This window comes from Macaca mulatta, chromosome 16 (assembly GCF_049350105.2).
Source record: "Macaca mulatta isolate MMU2019108-1 chromosome 16, T2T-MMU8v2.0, whole genome shotgun sequence".
In the NCBI taxonomy this organism is placed as follows: domain Eukaryota; kingdom Metazoa; phylum Chordata; class Mammalia; order Primates; family Cercopithecidae; genus Macaca; species Macaca mulatta.
In genome coordinates, this window is record NC_133421.1 from 70,355,676 (window position 1) to 70,376,788 (window position 21,113).

A 21,113-nucleotide genomic window follows, 5' to 3' on the forward strand; every position below is an offset into this window, starting at 1 on the left:
TGTTGAGAGATTGGGAAATGTACAGCAACTTATAATGGAGACGCTAATTTATGTTTTGCTTTTCTTCTTGTTTAACAAGACTCCAAACACTGCAAAGAGGTCATGACCCAGGCAAGTTCGGGTCTTGACTTGGAAAGCGTCATCTTTAAGAAAACATTGAAAAAATTACCAAATTATTAAGTTGTGCCGGTCCATTTTGTGTATTAATTAGTGGTAATGCTCGTAAGGAAGCTTTATCATGAAAAGCAGCTCCAAATGTATTAATGTGATAAATTGCAAGGGATTCGTCTGAAGGGAAACGCTGCCAGCAGCATGAAATGGGGATGCAGCTTTAAAAATAAAAGTGGTGCTCATCCCAAGAGGGGACCTCCACCTTGCTAATGTGTGGCCACCAGCCTTAATGTCCACAGTGCCCAAACATGCCCCTTGACGGAAAGCAAAAAAAGCAGAGTGATAACCTATTTGGGAAAAAAGAAATTGCTCCCAGCATACTCTTTGCTGAGATTTGCTAGTCCTGATGCTACAAAGAAAGAGCCTAAGTAAAATGACTATCTGCCAATCGGATTATGATAAACATTGTTCCAAGGTTAAATAAGTATTAGTTAACTAATTCTTAGTACCATAAGCAGCAACTCAGGTGAAAACATTTCCATGAAAAAGGCAGGGCTCAGTCAGGTGTTGATCCTTCAAAAAAACACTTCTTTACATGATGAAGAATGAGCGAGTACTAAGCAGCATCTAAGCCTTTTGCCACACAAAGGACCAACCAGATAATCCACACCCTTTCATAGGTCTTGCCCATTGATTGGCCCCAATAAACTGATTTGTAACAAAAGTTCATGTGGAAGAAAGCTTTTTTTTCCTAAATAAAAATGCCACTAATATAATACTGCAGTGAAATGGAAGGGCTGATTTCAACCTATGAACAAAAGTAAAGTCAGTTATGCAGGAAAGAAAGGCCGTTCTTTCCATATCATTCAATGCTGAGCAAGTGTAATACACCCTTGGTAAGAAGAATTAACTGTGAACAATTGAAAACCCTGAAATGGATTAAGAAGTGAGTTTAAAAGTGCAACTCAAAACTGCTATGTGCTGGGGGCATTGAACTTTATCTTCTGCTTATTAGAATCTGATGTTTTTGTAAATGAGAGTGAAATATTTCAGAATATTAAGCATTTGTAAATCTGGTAAGTAAAAGATGAAATAGACGTTAGCCAATTGGAGCATTAACAATAATTTACTACTTCTAGGTACTTAATAGAATTATGAGACTTGGTTTGTGCCTTCAAATAAATTACAATTTAGCTTGGAAAACCAAATAAATATTCAGGGAACACAACTAAGTAACATATTCACAAATACAAACTAATCATGGCGGAGGGAACCCGGAATATGGGGACAGTTTCCTGGGGTGGGGTTATCTAGGAAGGTTATCTGTGCAAAGATAATGACAACAAGTAGGCACTGGCAAGGCCCTTGAAAAGAAGGGACAGGTCCTGAATGCACCTAAATCCTATGTGCATGGTAGAAGCAGCTGAGCCAGAGCACCAAGGCTGAAAACAAAGTTGTTTGCAGACACGGGGAGTGGACGACCAGTAAAAGGGACACTCAGGATGCTAACCTAAGGGAAATATTTAATATAAAAAGCAACAGGAAACCAGAAAGGTTCTTGAGGAGGAAGACCTGTGATGGAGAGGAGGGTCCTGACAGCCACAGGCAGAAGGTCCACCTCCTAGGGGCCTGTGAGGAGCTGCTGCCCCAAGGACAGGCCAGTTGTAAGAGTGAGCATCTCCAGGGACCATGCTGTACCTTTTAACCAGTGTCTTATGCATATGATGTCCTTTCTAAGGCAAGCCCAGGGCTGGCAGAAAGCAAGGGTGAGGCAAGTCCCTGATGGACAGTAGCTTGATGCAACAGAAGTACAGGCCCCATCACTCACAGCTGTGTGATTTGGGGTAGATTATTTAACTTCTCAGCATCTGTCTCCTCCTCAACCATAAATATGGGATGAGAAAATTCTACCTACTTATGAGAATGGAGTGTGAGGTGGAAATTGCTGGGGCGGGGTCTCTGCCATCACAGGCCAGAAGGAAAAGAAGCAAGCATCTGAATAGGTGGTCTTCAGAGGAACCTGAAGAACAGTCCTCTGCCTGTGGTGTCAGGAATCCACATGGTTAGGTCAGGTGGGTGAGGGGCGGGATGCCTGAAAATCCCTCTCTTCCCAACAACGAACACAGGGCACTGGCAGCAAATGACTCAGAGAGGCCAAGGTTGGCTCTGGGTTAGGGAAGATGAGAGCTCCCATCTTCAGCTTCACAAGGGTTACTGTGAGGCCCAGAAGAGGCCTGAAGCAAAAGGTCAGACACCCCCTCCGAAGGAGTCATGGCAGTGGGGTGACTCACAGAGAGTCAGAAGGACTCACGGCAGCGTGTGGCCTCAGGGAGAGGCAGCAACTTCTGAGGAGGAAGACGGCTCAGAGCCAAGAGTGAGAAGCTTTCCTGATAGAGGTCCTTTGGTCTATCACTTAACCAGGCTTCATTCTTGAAATGGGAATAATTTTTCATATTTTCTTAGCTTGTATTATTCAACAGAGGACCTTAGAAAAATTCTACCTTGCCATAAGGCTTCTCTGCATTTATCTTCAAGCCTGAATTTTGTTTCTAGCCTGTCAACCCCCAGTGGTAGAAACCACGTATCATCCATCTGTGCCCCTGCAGTACTCAGCATGATGTACCTGGCACACAGAGAGGATTCCTCTGCCTGGAATGTGCTTCCCTTCCATAGCCACACAGGCCTTTCCCTCCAAGTCAAGGACCTGCTTGAATGTCAGCTTTTCCACAGGCCAACTCAATCCCCATGTACCTCCATTTAAAACTGCAACTCCCCAACCCTTATCCTGCCCTTTCCCTCCTCCAGTTTGGATCACCTTTTACATCCTATATACTTTATTCATTTACTATATTTACTGTATTTCTTGCTAGTTCTCCTTCATTAGGACAGGACTTAAGTCGGTTTGGCTTTACTGATGTTTCCAGCACTAGCATTGTGCCTTGTACAAAATGCGAAGTTAAACACACATTGAATGAATGATAATCCCAGTACAGGTTTCAAGGGTAGCAGATCACTCCTTCATTATTACTTTCTGCTCCTAGAGAAATGCACATTATATTAAGTATACAAAAGGAAAATAACTATCATTTCAGAGTCTATACCTCTGAGCCCCAAGTGTTGATAGCAACAAATTTTAAAGAAAATAATCCAGAATGAAAGGCATGTATGCTTCGTGCCAAAGGTTGGCTTATCTCTTTTAATCAATTGATTAGCTATTGACTGGATAATACAGACTTCTCCAGCAGAGGAAAGATAAGATTCATTAGCTGCCATAAACCTCAACTAGTGAGATAACAAGTACTACTGGCCAGTGCAGTGGTTCATGCCTGTAATCTCAACACTTTGGGAGGCTGAGGCGGGTGGATCACGAGGTCAGGAGTTCGAGAACAGCCTGACCAACATGGTGAAACCCTGTCTCTACTAAAAATACAAAAATTAGCCAGGCGTGTTGGCACATGCCTGTAATCCCAGCTACTAAGGAGGCTGAGGCAGAAGAATCGCTTGAACCTGGGAGGCAGAGGTTGCAGTGAGCCAAGATGGCACCACTGCACTCCAGCCTGGGCAACAAGAGCAAAACTCCGTCTCAAAACAGTAACAACAACAACAACAAAAACCAAGTACTATTAACATCTCCTACAACTCTTGGTTTCCCCAAACCAAGGGAAAAGATCAACTACCATTAAAAGCAATCAGGGACAGTGAAGGGAGAGGAATGGGGCCTCTTTGCATGCATTTCTGATTTCTCTTGTTCAAATGTCTGTAACTTTTTTTTTTTTTTTTTTTTGCAGTTAAGTGTTTAAGCTGAATACCAAAGGAAGGATGTTTCAAATAAATCATGCCACAACTAGGCAGACAACTATACTTAAACTCTCCATTAGATTTTACCCTGAAGCAAATTCTTAGTCTACTTCTTTGTAACCATCCTCACGGTGCTCCAAGCAGGACAGAAGACAACAAGAGGGGGAATTCATGATACAGATTGAATATGAAATGAGAAACTCAATCCTTAATAATTTAAAACACTATAGGCAAAAGCAGACTTCATGATATTAAAGAATATTTAATTCCAATTTATGAAAAAGACACTGAATCATCAGATTTTACATTGGGAGCAGCTCTTAAAGATTATCTCATTCCCCCAAACTCCCTCATTCTCTGTCTCATTTTGCAGATGAGAAACCGGGGGTGAGAGGTAAAGTGATCTGTCTGAGGCTCTCATGTCCAGTGAGGGAGCTGAAACTACAGTTCAGGCCTCATTACTATTTTCACTATGCTTTGCTGTCTACTGTTTTTATTTGTGTAATTTTAAACTAGATTTGGGGTCCACTCTTGCCCTTGCCCCTCCAAGCCCCATATCAGCAATGGTTGATCTCTTAATTTGAGTTAGGGAGATTTATTACCTAGAAATAATGACCTCTGTGCTCTTAGGAGAAAAGGTTAAATAAATTAAGAAGATACTGAGGTGGGCAGATCACCTATGGTCAGGAATTCAAGACCAGCCTGGCCAAGATGGTAAAACCCCATCTCTACTAAAAATATAAAAATTAGCTGGGCGTGGTGGTGCATGCCTGTAATCCCAGCTACTTGTGGGGCTGAGGTAGGAGAATCACTTGAGTCCGGGAGGCAGAGGTTGCAGTGAGCCGAGATCATGCCATTGTACTCCAGCCCAGGCAACAAGAGCAAAACCTGGTGTCAAAAAAAAAAAAAAAAAAAAAAAGATAAAGTTGCACCCACCATGCCACAGTATTCTTAACACCTTAAAGGAAGGGTTCTGGCCAGGGGCGGTGGCTCACACCTGTAATCCCAGCACTTTGGGAGGCCAAGGCAGGCGGATCACGAGGTCAGGAGATCGAGACCATCCTGGCTAACACAGTGAAACCCTGTCTCTACTAAAAAAAATACGAAAAAAATTAGCCGGGCATGGTGGTGGGTGCCTGTAATCCCAGCTACTCGGGAGGCTGAGGCAGGAGAATGGTGTGAACCCGGGAGGTGGAGCTTGCAGTAAACCGAGGTTGCGCCACTACACTCCAGCCTGGGTGACAGAGCGAGACTCCGTCTCAAAAAAAAAAAAAAAAAAAAGGAAGGGTTCTGTGCAGGCTCTCTCATTACAAACTTAACTAAGATGACCACACATTAATCAGCAAATCCAAACTCCCCACTTTTGTATCCACAGATTTTCCCTACCTGTCTGAGCTTTTAGCTTGATATACCCTAAATTGACCCCTGTGTTCTAAATTAGGTCAATATTCTCCTTTCTGACTTAATTTCTACCTCTGTGATTTTTATCCATAGCATTTCTGTTTATTAAAATGCTTTTCCCAGTTTTCTGCCAATTTGCAATTATCTCATGTTCACAATGTTTCAAAATTTGCCTTCTCACCATACTCTGCCCTCATTTAACTCTACAGAGCCCACTTTGCTCCCTTAGGCCCCAACCTTCCAGAACATGAATTCACTATGTCCAATAATAATGCCTTACTTATCTGGAGGCCAATCTGCTAAACAATTTCAACTATCCAGAGCACAGCCAAGAACCAGAAATAAGCAACAATCCTCTCACTCCTAGGACTGAAAAAACAATGTGAGGTTCAAGTAACTTTAAAACTCATAGGCAAGGACAACTTACCCACTAGGCACAGTGCCCAGGGCCTATGAAACTTTGAGGAACCCATGAAAGTATTATTCTAATTTCTTTTAAAATCAGGCCAGGCCTGTAATCCCAGCACTTGGGGAGGCTGAGGAGGGCGGATCACTTGAGGCCAGGAGTTTGAGACCAGTCTGGCCAATATGGTGAAACCTCATCTCTACTAAAAATACAAAAAATTATCTGGGTGTGGTGGTACGTGCCTGTAGTCCCAGCTATTTGGGAGGCTGAGGCACAAGAATTGCTTGAACCCGGGAGGCAGGGGTTGCAGTGAGCTGAGATCGCACCACTGCACTCCAGGAAAAAAAAAAAAAAATCAGAAAAAAAGAACTTTTTGGTGGAAGACAATATTAATAAGAGTAATATATTCAGCTTTGTACAAGAGATGGAAAATGTCTTTTTTTTTTTTTTTTTTCAGTAGTGGAAGGTGCCCATAGGAGTCAAAATGGGGCCTTGCTCTTTGGAAGGCCTCTCCAGCTCTCATTGCAGCCCAGTTTTATGTTTTTGTGTTTTTTCGAGACAAAGTCTCACTCTGTTTGCCAGGCTGGAGTGCAGTGGCACGATCTCCACTCACTGCAGCCTCGACCTCCTGCGCTCAGGTGATTCTCTCACTTCAGTCTCCCAAGCAGTTGGGGATTACAGGTATGCACCATCACGCCTGGCTTTTTTTTTTTTTTTTTTTTTTTTTTTTGAGACAGAGTCTCGCTCTATTGCCCAGGCTGGAGTGCAGTGGCGCGATCTCGGCTCACTGCAACCTCCAACTCCAGGTTCAAGAGATTCTCCTGCCTCAGCCTCCTGAGTAGCTGGGACTACAGATGCCTGTCACCATGCCTGGCTAATTTTTGTATTTTTAGTAGAGGCGGGGTTTCACCATATTGGCCAACTGGTCTCGAACTCCTGACCTTGAATGATCCACTCACTTTGGCCCCCCAAAGTGCTGGGATTACAGGCGTGAGCCACCATGCCCGGTCTTTTTTGTATTTTTAGTAGAGACGGGGTTTCGCCATATTGCCCAGGCTGGTCTAGAAGTCCTGGACTCAAGCGATCCTCCTGCCTTGGCCTCCCGAAGTGCTGGGATCATAAGCGTGAGCCACTGCACCCGACCACAGCCTAGTTCTCTTACTGTATGAACAGCTCATGAATCCTGGTGGTTGCCTGCCTTAATTTATAGCAGATGAAAGCAGCAAACTGGAAAAAGGAGTCATCAGAGGCAGGCCAGCTGACACAATTCACTTGGATCCTGCAAGTAACAGCTGATAGCAAAACCACTAAAAAAAGAAAAGGTACACAAAACTCAACAAACAGGGCACAACTGTAGCTACCTAACAGGCACCAGGACAGAGTCCTGTATATTCCAACAGTTTCTGCTGAGTCCCACTCATGAAAATACTGACCCACCAATTATGGTTTGTTATGATGGTCCTTATTCATTAACATAGCATTTATTATACTTTGCTTCAGACACTAAGAATGTACATAGCAATTTTTTTCCTCTTAAAAAAGGCTAAAGTATAACAATTGGTATTTAAAGAGGTTAAGCTTCAGTCATTTAGAAAAAATGAAGCCTATAATTTCTTATGAATTCCTATTCTTCCCTCCAGTGAAACTATGCCATATGAAGCCTAAGATAAGTACACAGAACATATCCTCAAATTCTCAAGTATCATTTTGTACGTTAATTAAAAAAATTTAGGCTGGGTGTGGTGGCTCACACCTGTAATCCCAGCACTCTGGGAAGCTGAGGTGGGTGGACTGCTTGAGCCCAGGAGTTTGAGACCAGCCTGAGTAACATGGCAAAACCCTGTCTATACAAAAAATACAAAGATTAGCTGGGGTGGTGGTGTGCACCTGTTGTCCCAGCTACACCAGAGGCTGAGGCGGGAAGATCAATTGAGCCCAGGAGGTAAAGGCTGCAGTGACTGAGACTGCGTCACTGCACTCCACCCTGGGCAACAAAGCAAGACCCTGTCTCTAATAATAATAATAACAATAATAATATGCTATTTTTGGCATAGGTAAATCCTTCACCTTCTCTCTCCATTGCTGCAGCACTCAAATTCCTTAGCATGGCACAATGGCCCTGACTAAATCTCCCTTTTACTCATCTTTCAAGACCAGGATCAAGAACTACTATTTGTGAATGATTTGCACGTCTTCTCAGATAAAATGGACCACACTTTCCTTTATGTTCCACTGGAACCACATAACATATAAAACCTAACTACATGCATCATGTTTTCACATCTTTCTCCCACACTGGATTGTGACAGGAACACCAGTTACCTTCTGCATGGATCAGAAACACACACACACACCACACACATCACCCCCCCAGGTGAACAAATTAGAAAAAAGCAATCATCTGGGTGAGTGTGGCCACCCTTGCTTCCTTCCCCAAGCCCCAGCACCTTGTATGAGCTAAAGGCACCCCCTTCCTCTTGTTCAGGACTAGGTTTGCTAGAGAAATCCCTCAATGTAAGTCTGACCAAAATATGGGATATGCTGATGCTAAAAAATTACGTGATTTTTTCCAAAATTTAAATTTAACTGAGTATCCTATATTCCTATCTGCTAAATCTGGTAATCTTACTCAGGGCAGATTCAGTCCCAAACCAGGGTGGACTCGTTGGGGGCAGCATGTGGGCTGGATGTTAACCTTCATTTGCTACTTGACCTGTGCCCACCTTGTGCACAAACTTCACAATTGAACAGTGTTCTTGGACTATGAGCTGTCTGAGGGCAGGTACAATGTCTTATTCATCTTTTTATCTCTATACTGAGAAGGATTTCTTAAATGTACATCCTAATAAAAGCAGATGTTCCTTAAAGAAATGTTTTAAACTTTTATGTCAAAAGAAATATTTTTGGTGAAAAAGAAACTTCCGATCTCCTTTCAATGAAGCTTAAGACAACGTCACCATTTATCTTGGTTAACTTTAGTCACATTGGCATTCAACCATCGTAAGTTTAGATGGGGAGCATGGCACTGAGCCAAGTGCCAGGTGGGCTTCCCAGGGCAACTGTGAGAGTTAGGAGGCACTTGCACACTTTTACTCCAAAACCCACAGCATATTTCATATAGTCAATTAAACCTTAAGTCATAAAAAGAACAAGGTTAAAAATATATTATACATAGACGAGTTTAGATATAAAGGTAGTCTCATTTAACTCTAGTGGTTAACAGTAAATTAGTACCAAAGAAATGGAATTAAGGAATTTTGACAGTTATACTGCTAAGTTAAAAATAATTGTATATACATTTTTTTTTCCTGATTGTCAAAGTAATATATGCTTATTGTAGAAAATCTGTAAAGCACAGGAAACAATAAAGCAAAATAAAAAAGAAATCACCTATAATCCTACCATCCAAGATCAACAGGGTGAGGGCCAGGGCTTCTGGCCATTGTGAGAGCCCCAAGGACACAGGAAATCTCCAAAGATCTGCATTCTTGTTTCTGGGACAGAAAGGTAGGAAAGAAACGGTGAAGTACCACTTTGTTGCACCATGAGTTAAGAGAAAAGGGGGACTTCGGCCACAAGCCAACAGGTGGTGGCAGGGAAAGGAAGAAGGTGGGCCAGTCCCTGGAGGCTGAGGACAAGTGTGACACGGTGGTGGCCTACTGATCTTGGCAATTCCTGTCTCCACTTCCTACTTCTTTTTACAACAGGAATCCCAATCCCCAGACCAGAGTATTTGTCTTAGATTGTAGGAAGCTTCTAAATTTCAGTGAACAAGAGGTAGGGAAGCAGGTTTCCTTTCTCAGTACTGCAAATGAGGAAGTTGAGTTCGGGCATTCCAAAGTGGGAGCTCTGAACTCATTTCCTATGGTAACTTCCTCTATATAGCAGTTATTATACGTTCTTCAGTTTTCCTATCTTACAAGCTGAAAAGGTTCTGTGGACTATCCAAAGGCAATTCTTTTTTGTTTGTTTGTTTTGTTTTTTGAGATAGAGTATCACTCCATCCACCCAGGCTAGAGTGCAGTGGTACAATCTCAGCTCACTGCAAACTCCATCTCCTGGGTTCAAGCAATTCTCCTGCCTCAGCTTCCCGAGTAGCTGGGATTACAGGTGCACACCACCACATCCAGCTAATTTTTGTATTTTTAGTAGAGATGGGGTTTCACTATGTTGGCCAGGCTGGTTTCGAACTCTTGACCTCAAATGATCCACTCATCTCAGCCTCCCAAAGTGCTGGGATTACAGGCATAAGCCACTGTGCCTGGACAGCTCACGTAGTACACCAGTTTACAAAGGGCTTCACTATACATTATCTTAGTTGACCCTCAACAGAGTAGGTAACACAGGAGGAATTATCTCTATTTTACAGATGAAGAAATAGACACCAAGAAATTAAGGGATGTTCAAGGCTATAAAGCCAGATGATACATGAGCTAAGACTTAGGTTTTGTTTTTTTTTTTTTAAACCTCAAGTTCAATACAAAGAGTAAGTTCTACAGAAAGGGTGCTCTTAACTACAGTCATGGCACCCATGGAATACTACAATGCTATGATCCACACCTTTCAAAGCTAATGGAATGCCACGGTAACTTATTTAAGGCAATGGAGCTGGAAGAATACATTCTAGCAATGAAAAAATATTTTGTCTCAACACTATTAGCATTTTTCTGATGATTAAAATTTAAATATTTAATTTTGAGTTATCAGAAAATGGCATATATATAATTTATTCTGGTATCAATATCTGCTATAGATGTGCTCTACCAAAACCAAAACAAAACCCTATTTTGAAAATTTGATTTTATTCAGCAGATATCTGTAGCAATGTTTTATAATAGAATTTATTTCACTGTTTTTTGTTGTTTGGTTTTTAGAGACAGAGTCTTGCTCTATCACCCAGGTTAGAGTGTGGTGGCGGGAATCAGCTTACTGCAGTCTTGAACTCATGGGCTCAAGATCCTCCTGCCTCAGCCTCCTGAATAGCTGGGTCTACAGATGCTCACCACAACATTCGACTAACTTTTTTTTTTTTTTTTTTTTTTTGTAAGGATTGGTCTCACTATGTTGCCTAGGCTGGTCTTGAACTCCTGTCTTCAGCAATTTTCCTGTCTTGGCCTCCCAAAGTGTTAGGATTACAGGTGTGAGCCACAATGTTTGGCCTATTTCACTGTTTTTGATACATCTGAAATTAATCTACATATATATATACTCTCTCTATGTATATGTATTTTCTTTAATACCGTATATCTGTGTAGTCCACAGGTTTACAAAGGGCTTCACTAGGCATCATCTTAGTTGATCACTATACATTCACTATCTTTCTGTCCAGAAAACAAGAACACACATCTTTGGAGATTTCCTTTTGTCCTCAGAGATATGTATATATATACATACACATATTCAATTTACATAGGACTTTCCAAGAAAATCTACTATACTAAGCAAAGTATACCTAAAGAGAATATTACAAATATAGTAGCCATCTAATATCAGTGACTTAATAAGCAGGCCACTAAGCTGTCAATCGTCATAGTTTTCTTTTTTTTTTTTAAATAAAAGAAATGAAGCCCAATGCAAAAGTCACCACATCAGTGGATTAAAATTAATGTGTCTGGCAAAATGACTAAGCCTCTTTCCTAAAGTGGTTATATATCTTACTGAGTCATATCATAGTCATTAGCCAGAGTTAATTTCGAACAAATAGATGGAGAGATACTCATGTTTAGGCCTGCATTATGTGGAGTCTCTTCCATTTTCTGCTTATTTCACTAAAGCAACCCAAAGCCTGAAGAGCTGCTTAATATTATCAAGATACCAAGACGTCCTAATAACCATATCTGAAGTAAGACTGCTAAGATGTCATGTAAGGACTACACGAAAAGCAATGTTGTCTAGAGACTGCTGATGTTAAAAACAAAACTCATGCAGAAACAAGTGTGTCTGCCCAAGTCCCCATCCCGAGAATGCTGACAGTTTCTTGTTGGTTCACACCTTAGGTCCTCCAAGCTTTAAGCTGTATTTCTCTTACTAGGTAATATTCCTAGGTGTCAGAGGAGCGAGGAAGTTACTATTCTCAACAACATCATAAAATTTAGCCAAAACACTAATAACTGTTAGGTCTGAGTTCTACTTCAGTAATACTGCTATGAAGTTAGAGTGGTTAATTCTTTTTTTGTAAAAGTTTAACGTTTCCAAAGAGTTTTCCAACTGTTGAGCTTCACATGAGTTATACATGGACTAATATATCAACTCCTGCCAGCTGTCGGGAGGGCCAGACCCTCGGCCAGTTGTGAGTGGCCTCATCCACTTACCCAAGTGTATCATCAGATGTTACCATTTCATATGCACCATGATCTAAAAAGGTTGGGAAGCACTGAACTGAGGAAGGATTGCTCCTCCATAAATTACAAGGTCACCCTGTTACATACAGATGAGGTTTTCCAGTTTGATGCACAAAAGTGTCAAACCCAGCATTAAACAGTGAGGTTAATGGGCTTAACTACTCTCACACTTGTTGAGGAAACTGGGAAATCATGTCATTTTACAGCCCAAGGAGCTCCTTTTCAGACACTTTGTCTCCCAAAAAGAAAAAAAAGGTGGCAGAAGAGATCTATGAGGAAAATAATCAAGCCACTGGTGCTGCAGGCTGCAGGAAGAGTTACCTGGCCTTACCACTCACTACTGCTTCCTCCTTGACATTAAGACCAAGGCTTTCATCCTCCTGATCTTGAAAAGCACATTCCCCTCAACTTCCATAAATCTGCAAAACTTGAAAAGAGCCCCAGTGTCATCAAGTAAAAGAGACGGCGTTAGGAATCTCACTGGAAGGAGGGGTGTCTTCAAGCCTCTCACTGCTAAGCCGGACATTTCCTAACACTGGACAAATTGTACGTCCAGCTCAGGGAGGGTGAACTGCAGTGGTCTTTTACCCTCCAAGCCAATTGTTAGCTTTTCACAGGAATCAGCAGGGAAGCACATGTGAAACCTCTGTGTGACGGTGAGCACCCCCATGCCTTGTGTGACTCTGCATGTAGATGAAGCAGGCTGGGAGCTTTCTTAGCTGCTGCTGCTGAGTTCTCAGAGAAGCCCTTTTCTCCGGCTTGGCTCCCTGCTGGGACAGCCCTTTTCAATTTTTCTATCCCCTCTCGATCTCTTCTCCTGCAGAACACAGGGAAACTTGATTGAAATAAAGACCTAGGGAACATGTTTTATTTTCTCCTGTTCAATCCATTTTAGAAAAGCTTTTAATTGGTTTTAAAAAGATGCTAAACAAAATGTGATGATGTTTTTCAGTCTTCACGAACTACAGATACCACTTTTTATACTTTCAAAGGGCTAATAAATCAATCATGAAATTAACTCTGCAGCTAAATTTAAAGCAAATCCACTGAATACCAGGTTCATTAAAAATCTATGCATTTACTTAGAAAAATTTAAAATTCAAACAAAATTATCCTAGTAACTGAAATCTGCCTTGAATTTTTAGTTCTACACTGAAAATCCAAGACTAAGGCAATCACAAAGGGAAAAAAGGAGGGCTTGGGAACCAGTTTTAATAAGCCAATTTACAAGAAGGAAGGGGTGGTGGGGGAGGGGAGGAAGGAGAAAAGAGAATATCTGGATACATAACAACATAGTGCCCCTGAAGGGATTCTTTTATTTGAGTATGTGCACACATGCACACACAATTTTTCTGTGTGAAAGCTGGAAATTCAACAAATGCAAAACTGAGGATTCAGTGACTGATATGATTACTGTATTGTGTGTAAAGTGTAGTTCCTCCTTTTAAAGAAAAATGCTCACGACTTCTGTTTTCTTACCAGTAATAAATATTTTTCTACCACTCTAAGCATTTCTATAATATTTAGCTGAATATACCTTTAATATTTAATTAAAACATCTGAAAAACCTATATGCTAATGGTTTGATAAAGTGAATCCTTCCACTTTACAATGACTAATATTCTTGACACTTGGATCAGCCTGAAAATTTCCCCTTATTTTCTTGAGAGAATATAAACATTTTAAAAAGCAAGGTGGTATGACAAAGCACATTTTTATTTTGTTAAATATATGCCAACTAGAAATACTACAAATATTAATTTATCCTGCCACTGATTCATGTATACTGCAGGTAATCTGGCAGTCCAGGTCAGAGTCACCAAATTCTGATTAATGACCAGATGGTGTTCCCTTCAGAGAGAACCCCTGCCATTTCCAATCACTAAGGCAACAACATCTCTTACTTACATATTTCTATATTCTTCCTCTTCAGTCCTCAGATACATTCATTCCATGTTCTTTTTAAATGATCCAATTCCTTTTTCTCCCAAGCTGGGCCATGTAACTTGGATGCTCACCCCTCACTTCTAACTCTATGTATCCTTTCATCATTTAAGTAGCTTCTAAATCACGTCTAAAAAACATAACTGCTTGAGATATGATTCACAGAGCACACAGTTTACCCATTTAAAGTGTACAATTCAGTGTTTTAGTATATTCACAGATAGACACAACACCATCAAAATCAATTTTCCAGCATTTCTGTCACTCCAGAAAGAAACTCCATCCCCATTAGCAGTGACCTCTCATTCTTCTCATTCTCCCCTCCCAGCCCTAGGCCATCCCAAATATACTTTCTGTCTTGATAGATCTGCCAATCCTGGACATTTCACATAACTGGAATCATCCAATACGTGGTCTTTTTGACTGGCTCCTTTTGCTTAGCATGTTTTCAAAGTTCATTCATGTTGTAGCATGTATGGTACTACCTTTTTTATTGCTGAGTAATATTCCATTATATGGATATACCAGATTTTATAAGATAAACATTTAGTTATGAATAATGGTGCTATGAATACTCACATACAAGCTTTCATGTGGACATATGTTTTCATTGCTTGTAGGTGTATACTCAGTGGAATAGCTGGGTTATATGGTAACTCTATGCTTAACCTCTTGAGGAACATTCTCACTGGCAGTGCATACAGGTTCCAATTTCTCCACATCTTCACCAGCACTTGTCATTATCTGACTTTTTGATGATAGCCATTCTAGCAGGTATGCAGTGAGTGGTATCTCACTATTGGTTCTGACTTGCATTTCTCTGATAACTAATGATATTGAGTATCTCTTCTTATACTTATTGGCCATTTGAACTTTACTTATTTTTGAATGTTTTCACTCTTATCATGCCCTGTCTAAATATAAACTCCAGCAATACGAAAACCCTTAATTAAGCCCACTAAAATGAAAAGACAACTAAAAAAATTTTTTTGTTGATAAGGTATTGGTGAATCACGTATGTATAAACCTCTATGCCATAGGCTGTGAGATTTAAAAGCACAAGATAATGTTCCTTCCCTCAAAAATCTTACAATAAGTTTTACAACACAGAAAAAATTATTCTTAAATCTTAGTGTGGCAGGTCATTCGTTAATAGTTTCTGTTTATTTCTGTTAGCATCCACTTTGGATCACAAATGCTTCTTAGCCAAGGGGGTGTACCTCTGTTTAAATCAATGTGTATAGTATTTAACAATGTAAAGAACAATAAGTACAAGACAGCATTGAAGTTATTCTTCCTTCTCCCAAGTGACTTTTAGCATAAATTATTTTCAGCTAAAAAAAGAAATATTTTAAGAAATAAATTTAAATGCCTAGAAAAAGTCCCACATTCTAATAGGTTTTAAAATTAATATGCTGATATGATAAAGTTTTTTTGTGTATGCATGATATATGTAGACACTGGGGGGTAATTATTTCTGTTTCAGCAACTTTAGATATATATGTTTTACTTATTTATGAAAATACTGGAGGAATCATGATATATGTAGATATTGGGAGGTAATTATTTCTGTTTCAGCAACTTTAGATTATATATGTTTTACTTATTTATGAAAATACTGGAGGAATCATGATATATGTAGATATTGGGGGTAATTATTTCTGTTTCAGCAACTTTAGATATATACGTTTACTTATTTATGAAAATACTGCAGGAATCAGAGAAAGAGAAAAAACACTCATTTCTCTAACTTCACCCTTAGTATAAGCTAAGACTCAATTATTAGGAATGATGGTTTATGCAAAGCTGATTTAAAAATCCTTCCACAATACATATATGTTGTAAATTTTCAAGACTGTTATAGGTTATGTTTCTTCTCACTATTTTAGAAGTTAAAAAAAACTCTAGGAAAACCAAGACAAGTCCTTTACTTTTAAGTGCAAAATACACGCACGTATGTAACTGTTAAATTAAAAATTAGATTCACCAGTTTAAGAGTAAATGTTTTCCTTACAGATTAGTTTCTATTTCTGACTTTAAATATGAGATTCTCATACAGACATTAAGATGCTTTTCAAGTCAGTGTTTAACTGCTTTGTACCTGCCTTTGATTGGCATTTTTCAAGGTTACAGCATGCAGAATCAATCAAGAGAACTCATGTCTTGTGACACAGCCAAACACACAGCTCTGGCAGCCTCTACATAATTAACATATTTAACCAACCTTCATAGGTTGGTTTTAAATTTGTTAACCTACCAAAATCACAAGTCTCTAATAGCCACATCAGTAAAAATGCAACCACAGGAACCAAGATCCTGGCTATAAATTCACTCCTCAAAAGTGCCACATGACCCAAGAAAAATAACTCCAGATCATCTGTTAAAAATAGTTTTTTTTTTTTTTTAACTGCCCAAAGAAAATAAACTTAAATATCCCCATAAACAAATTTTTAGGAAAACCCATGAAATTATAAATGAAACAAATGGGAACATATTCAATGCCTTCTCTATTAATAGCATAATCTCCCTTGGGAGTTGGAGGTGGTAGGGATATGTAATATGGTGGAAAACTTACAAAACAACAAAATACAATGCTAATTGTTGTATCCCACACAGAAACTGTGGGATTTTGATTTCTTCAGAAAAGGAATGGAAAAATTATGTTGAGAAAATAATTTACCTTAAGCAGAAGTCAAGACCAGATGACCTTTCAAAATCCTTTCAACAACAGAATTTTATGTTTATGATAACCGGCTTATTTAGAGACTGCATCATTATATGCAATTTACTGAAAAACCCTTTGTTAAAATATTCCATATCAGTAGTATTATTTTACCTGAGGAGGTGCCTTTTTCAGTAAAACGAGAAGAGCCTGTAATACAAGATTTGAAAATCGAGGGCCAATAGGGACATAATCTGGAAAAGAAATATTATTATGTTTAGGGATTTGATTCACATGTACATATTCCAAACATTCAGTTTCTTTTTTGAATCAAAAGTAAACAGTCCCTACATAAGCAGAATACATATAGAAAAAGAAAAAAATTTTTAAAGAGTAAACAGTCTCAAATAACAGTCATACAACTATTTATAATAAGAAAAAATATCTCTAATAACCTAAATGCTTAAAATATAAGAACACTTATCTGTAATTTTTTTTTTGAGACAGGGTCTTGCTATGTTGCCCAGGCCTGTCTTGAACTCCTGGGCTCAAGCAACCTTCCTGCCTCAGCCTCCCAGTTAGCTGGGATTATAGGTTACCATAATCCCACTGTACTCGGCTCTATAAATTTTTTGAAAAGACTTCTAAATATTCACTTTGAGTTCATGTAGACTTTTTTCCTGGGATTATTTTAGAGGAAAAAAAAATCCCAGGTGTATTTACCAAGCATTTCTAAGAAGTTACTGCAAACCATGGCAGTTCAGTACACTGATATTAAAACATGACGTTAGAAAATGGGCAAAGGGGAAAATAAGGAATTTCAATAAAACTGAAACAATGGCAGAACCACTGAGATTGGCCCTCAGATGTTAAGGAACAGATAACTTTCTAAGAGAACATCCTACCTGTTAAACATTTACCAATAATTCAAGATTCAGCGTAAATGCCACCTGCTTAGTTTTCTCTGCATACTGCATATGCACCCCTGCCCTGTGCTTAGAGCTACTTTCAGGCCCCTGAGGGCAAAACTGATCCCTCCAGTTTCAGACTGTCTACCAGATGAGAACAGTGGGAAGGAAAATAAAAATAAATAAATAAAAACCAGAATATCCAAAATACATGGCACATTCTACTTTGCATTAACATTTGCCAACATACGTTATAAAGACATGCAGCATCTTCTTTTTCTGAGACTCTAACACTTCTACCAGAGGAGGAAGGGCTCAGCAAGTGCTTGTTGAATAAATGAGCAAGCATGTACAGATGATAACCATTCATACCGGTGAAACATACTCAGAGGGCACACATTCCTGACATGGTAGTGTTGCTATGACCACACACCTCAATTGTGTCAAGATAAAGGAATTTACACAGAGCTATAAGTTTGTGCCTAAAAGCTTTTAAAGAAATCATCCCATAAACTGGGCTGAGATGTATCAAACCTAGGAGACCCAAAACCCACTATCAATTTATGGAGACCTCACAGATACACCAGCTTTGCTTTATAACAAACACTGCCAAAACTTAAAAAAATAAATAACAGAGGACCAAAAGCAAGTCTGAAAATGATGGGAAAAATGCAGTAAGAAGAGTTAGCTTGAAATCATGACTACAGCATTATGGACAGCTTAAGGAAGAAGGGATTATTCAGACACTGGGTAGTATTTTCAGATGTTATTAAGTCACCAGGTGGGTTTCTATTTCAATAGAGTTTATTACCCCTTCCTGAGCCATTGTTGTAATGAATTTATGTCAGACTGATTTAATTTTACAGTGAAATTAAATTAGCAACAACTTTCTGGCACTTCCTTGCCGTTTATTTCTTATGAGTTAAGTGCCAGGACCAAGTCTTTTTCATGTTTGTATCCTGTAGGAGTGCACTTCAACACAGGAGATATTTAATACATATTTTAAAAATTACTATAGAGCACTTTTAACTTACAAAATTTTTTCAAGATTTATTATCCCATTTTTGTCTTCACAATTACTCTGTGGGATAAGCAAGAGAGGGATTATAGTCTCTGTTTTGTAAGAGCAGAAACTGAGGTGCAGAGAGCTTACAACTTCTGCCCTTAGTGTTTTAGTGAATTTGCGGATTTCACTGTGATCCTAAACCCTTCTTTCATTAGCTCTGTCAAAGTTCACAAGTGGATTTCTGAGCTATAGGCAGCTCAGAGGTCCTAAATAACAGATATACCCATCAATGAAAATTATTAATCATTTACTATGGCAAGCGCACACTGGAGGATACAAAATGAGACGTGGGCCCTTACAAGAAAGCAGTTTATAATGTTGTTAATAGTCACAGGGCATATTAAAACGAATACTATCACTGATGTCAGCTATTTAAGAGATGTTATATTTCCTTATAAGACAAAGAAAGGTATTTCTATTGCTCTACAGTTTATAAATACCTGTTAATTTTCTCTTGTAACTTTTGAGATATTAGCTGTAATGTGGCAAAGATAATACAACAGCAGAAGTTAGGACTCACCAAGCAATCTCTCAATGTCATCCACAACCACACAACTGAGCTGGGATTTGTATGCATCATCAAAGATCTGAAAGAAAACAAAGTCATTTATTATCTCACTGTCCTCCATAGTCATGACAATTTCCAAGAAGTTTAGTTATTTCTTGAGCAATACTAAACAAAGCACAGGAAAGCAGCAACACTTTGGACTATAATAAATTAGAATTGACACAACTGGATCACAGCTGGAGAGAGAGCAGGCTAAGGCCGTTTTCAGCACTAACAGCTGTGTGTGTCACACCTGGGCATGCTGGGGACTAGCTGATCATTAATCAACTGACACGTCCCATCACTTCTATCACACTGGTCTCTGGTATCTGTGTCAGGAGCAGGACTTTAGTGTCCTGCAGGACGCAAGAGCTAGATGGAGCCATAAGAAAGGTGTAAAATAAAACTGGATGTCATTTTACTGTCTGTAGGAATTGTGGCTCTGTTAAGCAGAAATAACACCAAAAGATCAGAATTCTGTCAACTCAAATCAGACCGTAATGGTAAAAGAGTTTACAAAAGAATTAAAGGTTGAGTATGAAGGATCAGATAGATGTACGTATAAAACCAGACAAAAGATATGAATGCACTGTCTTAAGATGGACAAGGAAATGAGAATGAAATTAAGCAGTGAAGGAACTGTTTTAGCCTGGCAAGGATGTAGTAATTTCAAATCAGATAGAAGAATTAGCTTAACTGCAAGTTGAATAGAAGTACTCAAGGCCTTGAGACTAGCCTTTTTGGAAATGAAGGTCCTATTCCAGAGACTATAGGTGGGGCTCAGGAAATCTCATTGGTGTCATGAGTAAGAATTAGTTTCTGCATCCCAGCCCAGTCTCTCTGGTTGATAACCAAGCTCAGTACATCAAGATAGTAAACCCTATCCCCATCCACACCAACATCTTGCTTGGAATGGCATATATTCCTTTCTGGGTATCTTTTAACCATTGAAGATTTATAATTAGGTACAGAAATAAAATCAAACTCACGATATTATTTTTCATGTTAGGTTTAAAATCAACCTGTGTATACTTGGTTTTTAAAGTATTCCTAACAATTAAGAAATGTTACCATAATAGAGTCTCACTGTGACCATCTTGATTCAGTTCCTTCCTTACATCTTTCCTGGCATAAATACGGACAATTTCTTCAGATATTTAATCAGGTCAACCCCTCTGGTGAAAATGCTTTCCTATGCACCATCCCTTTACCCCCTAATCACCCTGCTACACTCTGTCTAAACCCCATCTATCCTTTCATCCTAAGCTATCTGTCTCCCCACTGGACCGTGAGGTGGATAAAAGCTTTACTCTGTTCGTGTTACGTCTAGTGCCCAGCACAGAACAGAATTCAGTAATGATGTCTGCTCTATAGGTTCAATGGTTGAATACAAGTTTCAATTCAATCTTGCCATAAATCACTTGTCTTCTCCTTTGGCACAGGATTTTGTATATTACGTGTATATATTATTGATGCATTGTACTGTTCTTGTATTATACTAGATTGCAAGCCCTCAGATGGCAAGTACTGTCTTAATTACCTCTGTATCCTCATATCATTTAATATAATGCCTTATTAGAGAGTAATTAAGAGGTATTTACTAAAAGAATAAGTTTATGCATTTTAAATTCAAGTAGAAATATTGAGTGAGAAGTTGGAGATATCTGATTGAAGTCAGGGAATGGAAATCACTCTCAGGACTGCTGAAACCATGACAAAGGATGCGATCTTCAAGGAGAAATGGTAGAAGAAGAAAAAAGGCCTAAGGACTGAGTCTTGGAGTGCTGCCTATTCATTCATTCACTCAACAAATATTTTTGAATTCTTACATTAACGAAGGCACTACAGAGGATAATAAATAAGACAAAAATGATCCTACTTTCACAAAAGTTAGAGTTGGGGAAGCAAGTCACATGTAATTATAATAAA

General features: G+C 39.2%; 1 protein-coding gene across 13 annotated transcripts in view; it reads right to left on the reverse strand.

Moving 5' to 3' along the window:
- NSF (N-ethylmaleimide sensitive factor, vesicle fusing ATPase) overlaps positions 1-21,113 on the reverse strand; it is a 162,892-nt gene that overhangs the window by 12,690 nt on the left and 129,089 nt on the right. For 12 of the 13 annotated variants that reach the window (XM_077972281.1, XM_077972280.1, XM_077972283.1 and 9 more), the window contains 2 exons: positions 19,158-19,224; positions 16,838-16,917 (listed from right to left, as the gene is read on the reverse strand). In XM_077972281.1, the coding sequence (XP_077828407.1) occupies positions 16,838-16,917; positions 19,158-19,224 (147 nt within the window). The remainder of the gene's footprint in view (positions 1-16,837; positions 16,918-19,157; positions 19,225-21,113) is intronic. The other variant, XM_077972277.1, reaches the window with a different exon arrangement.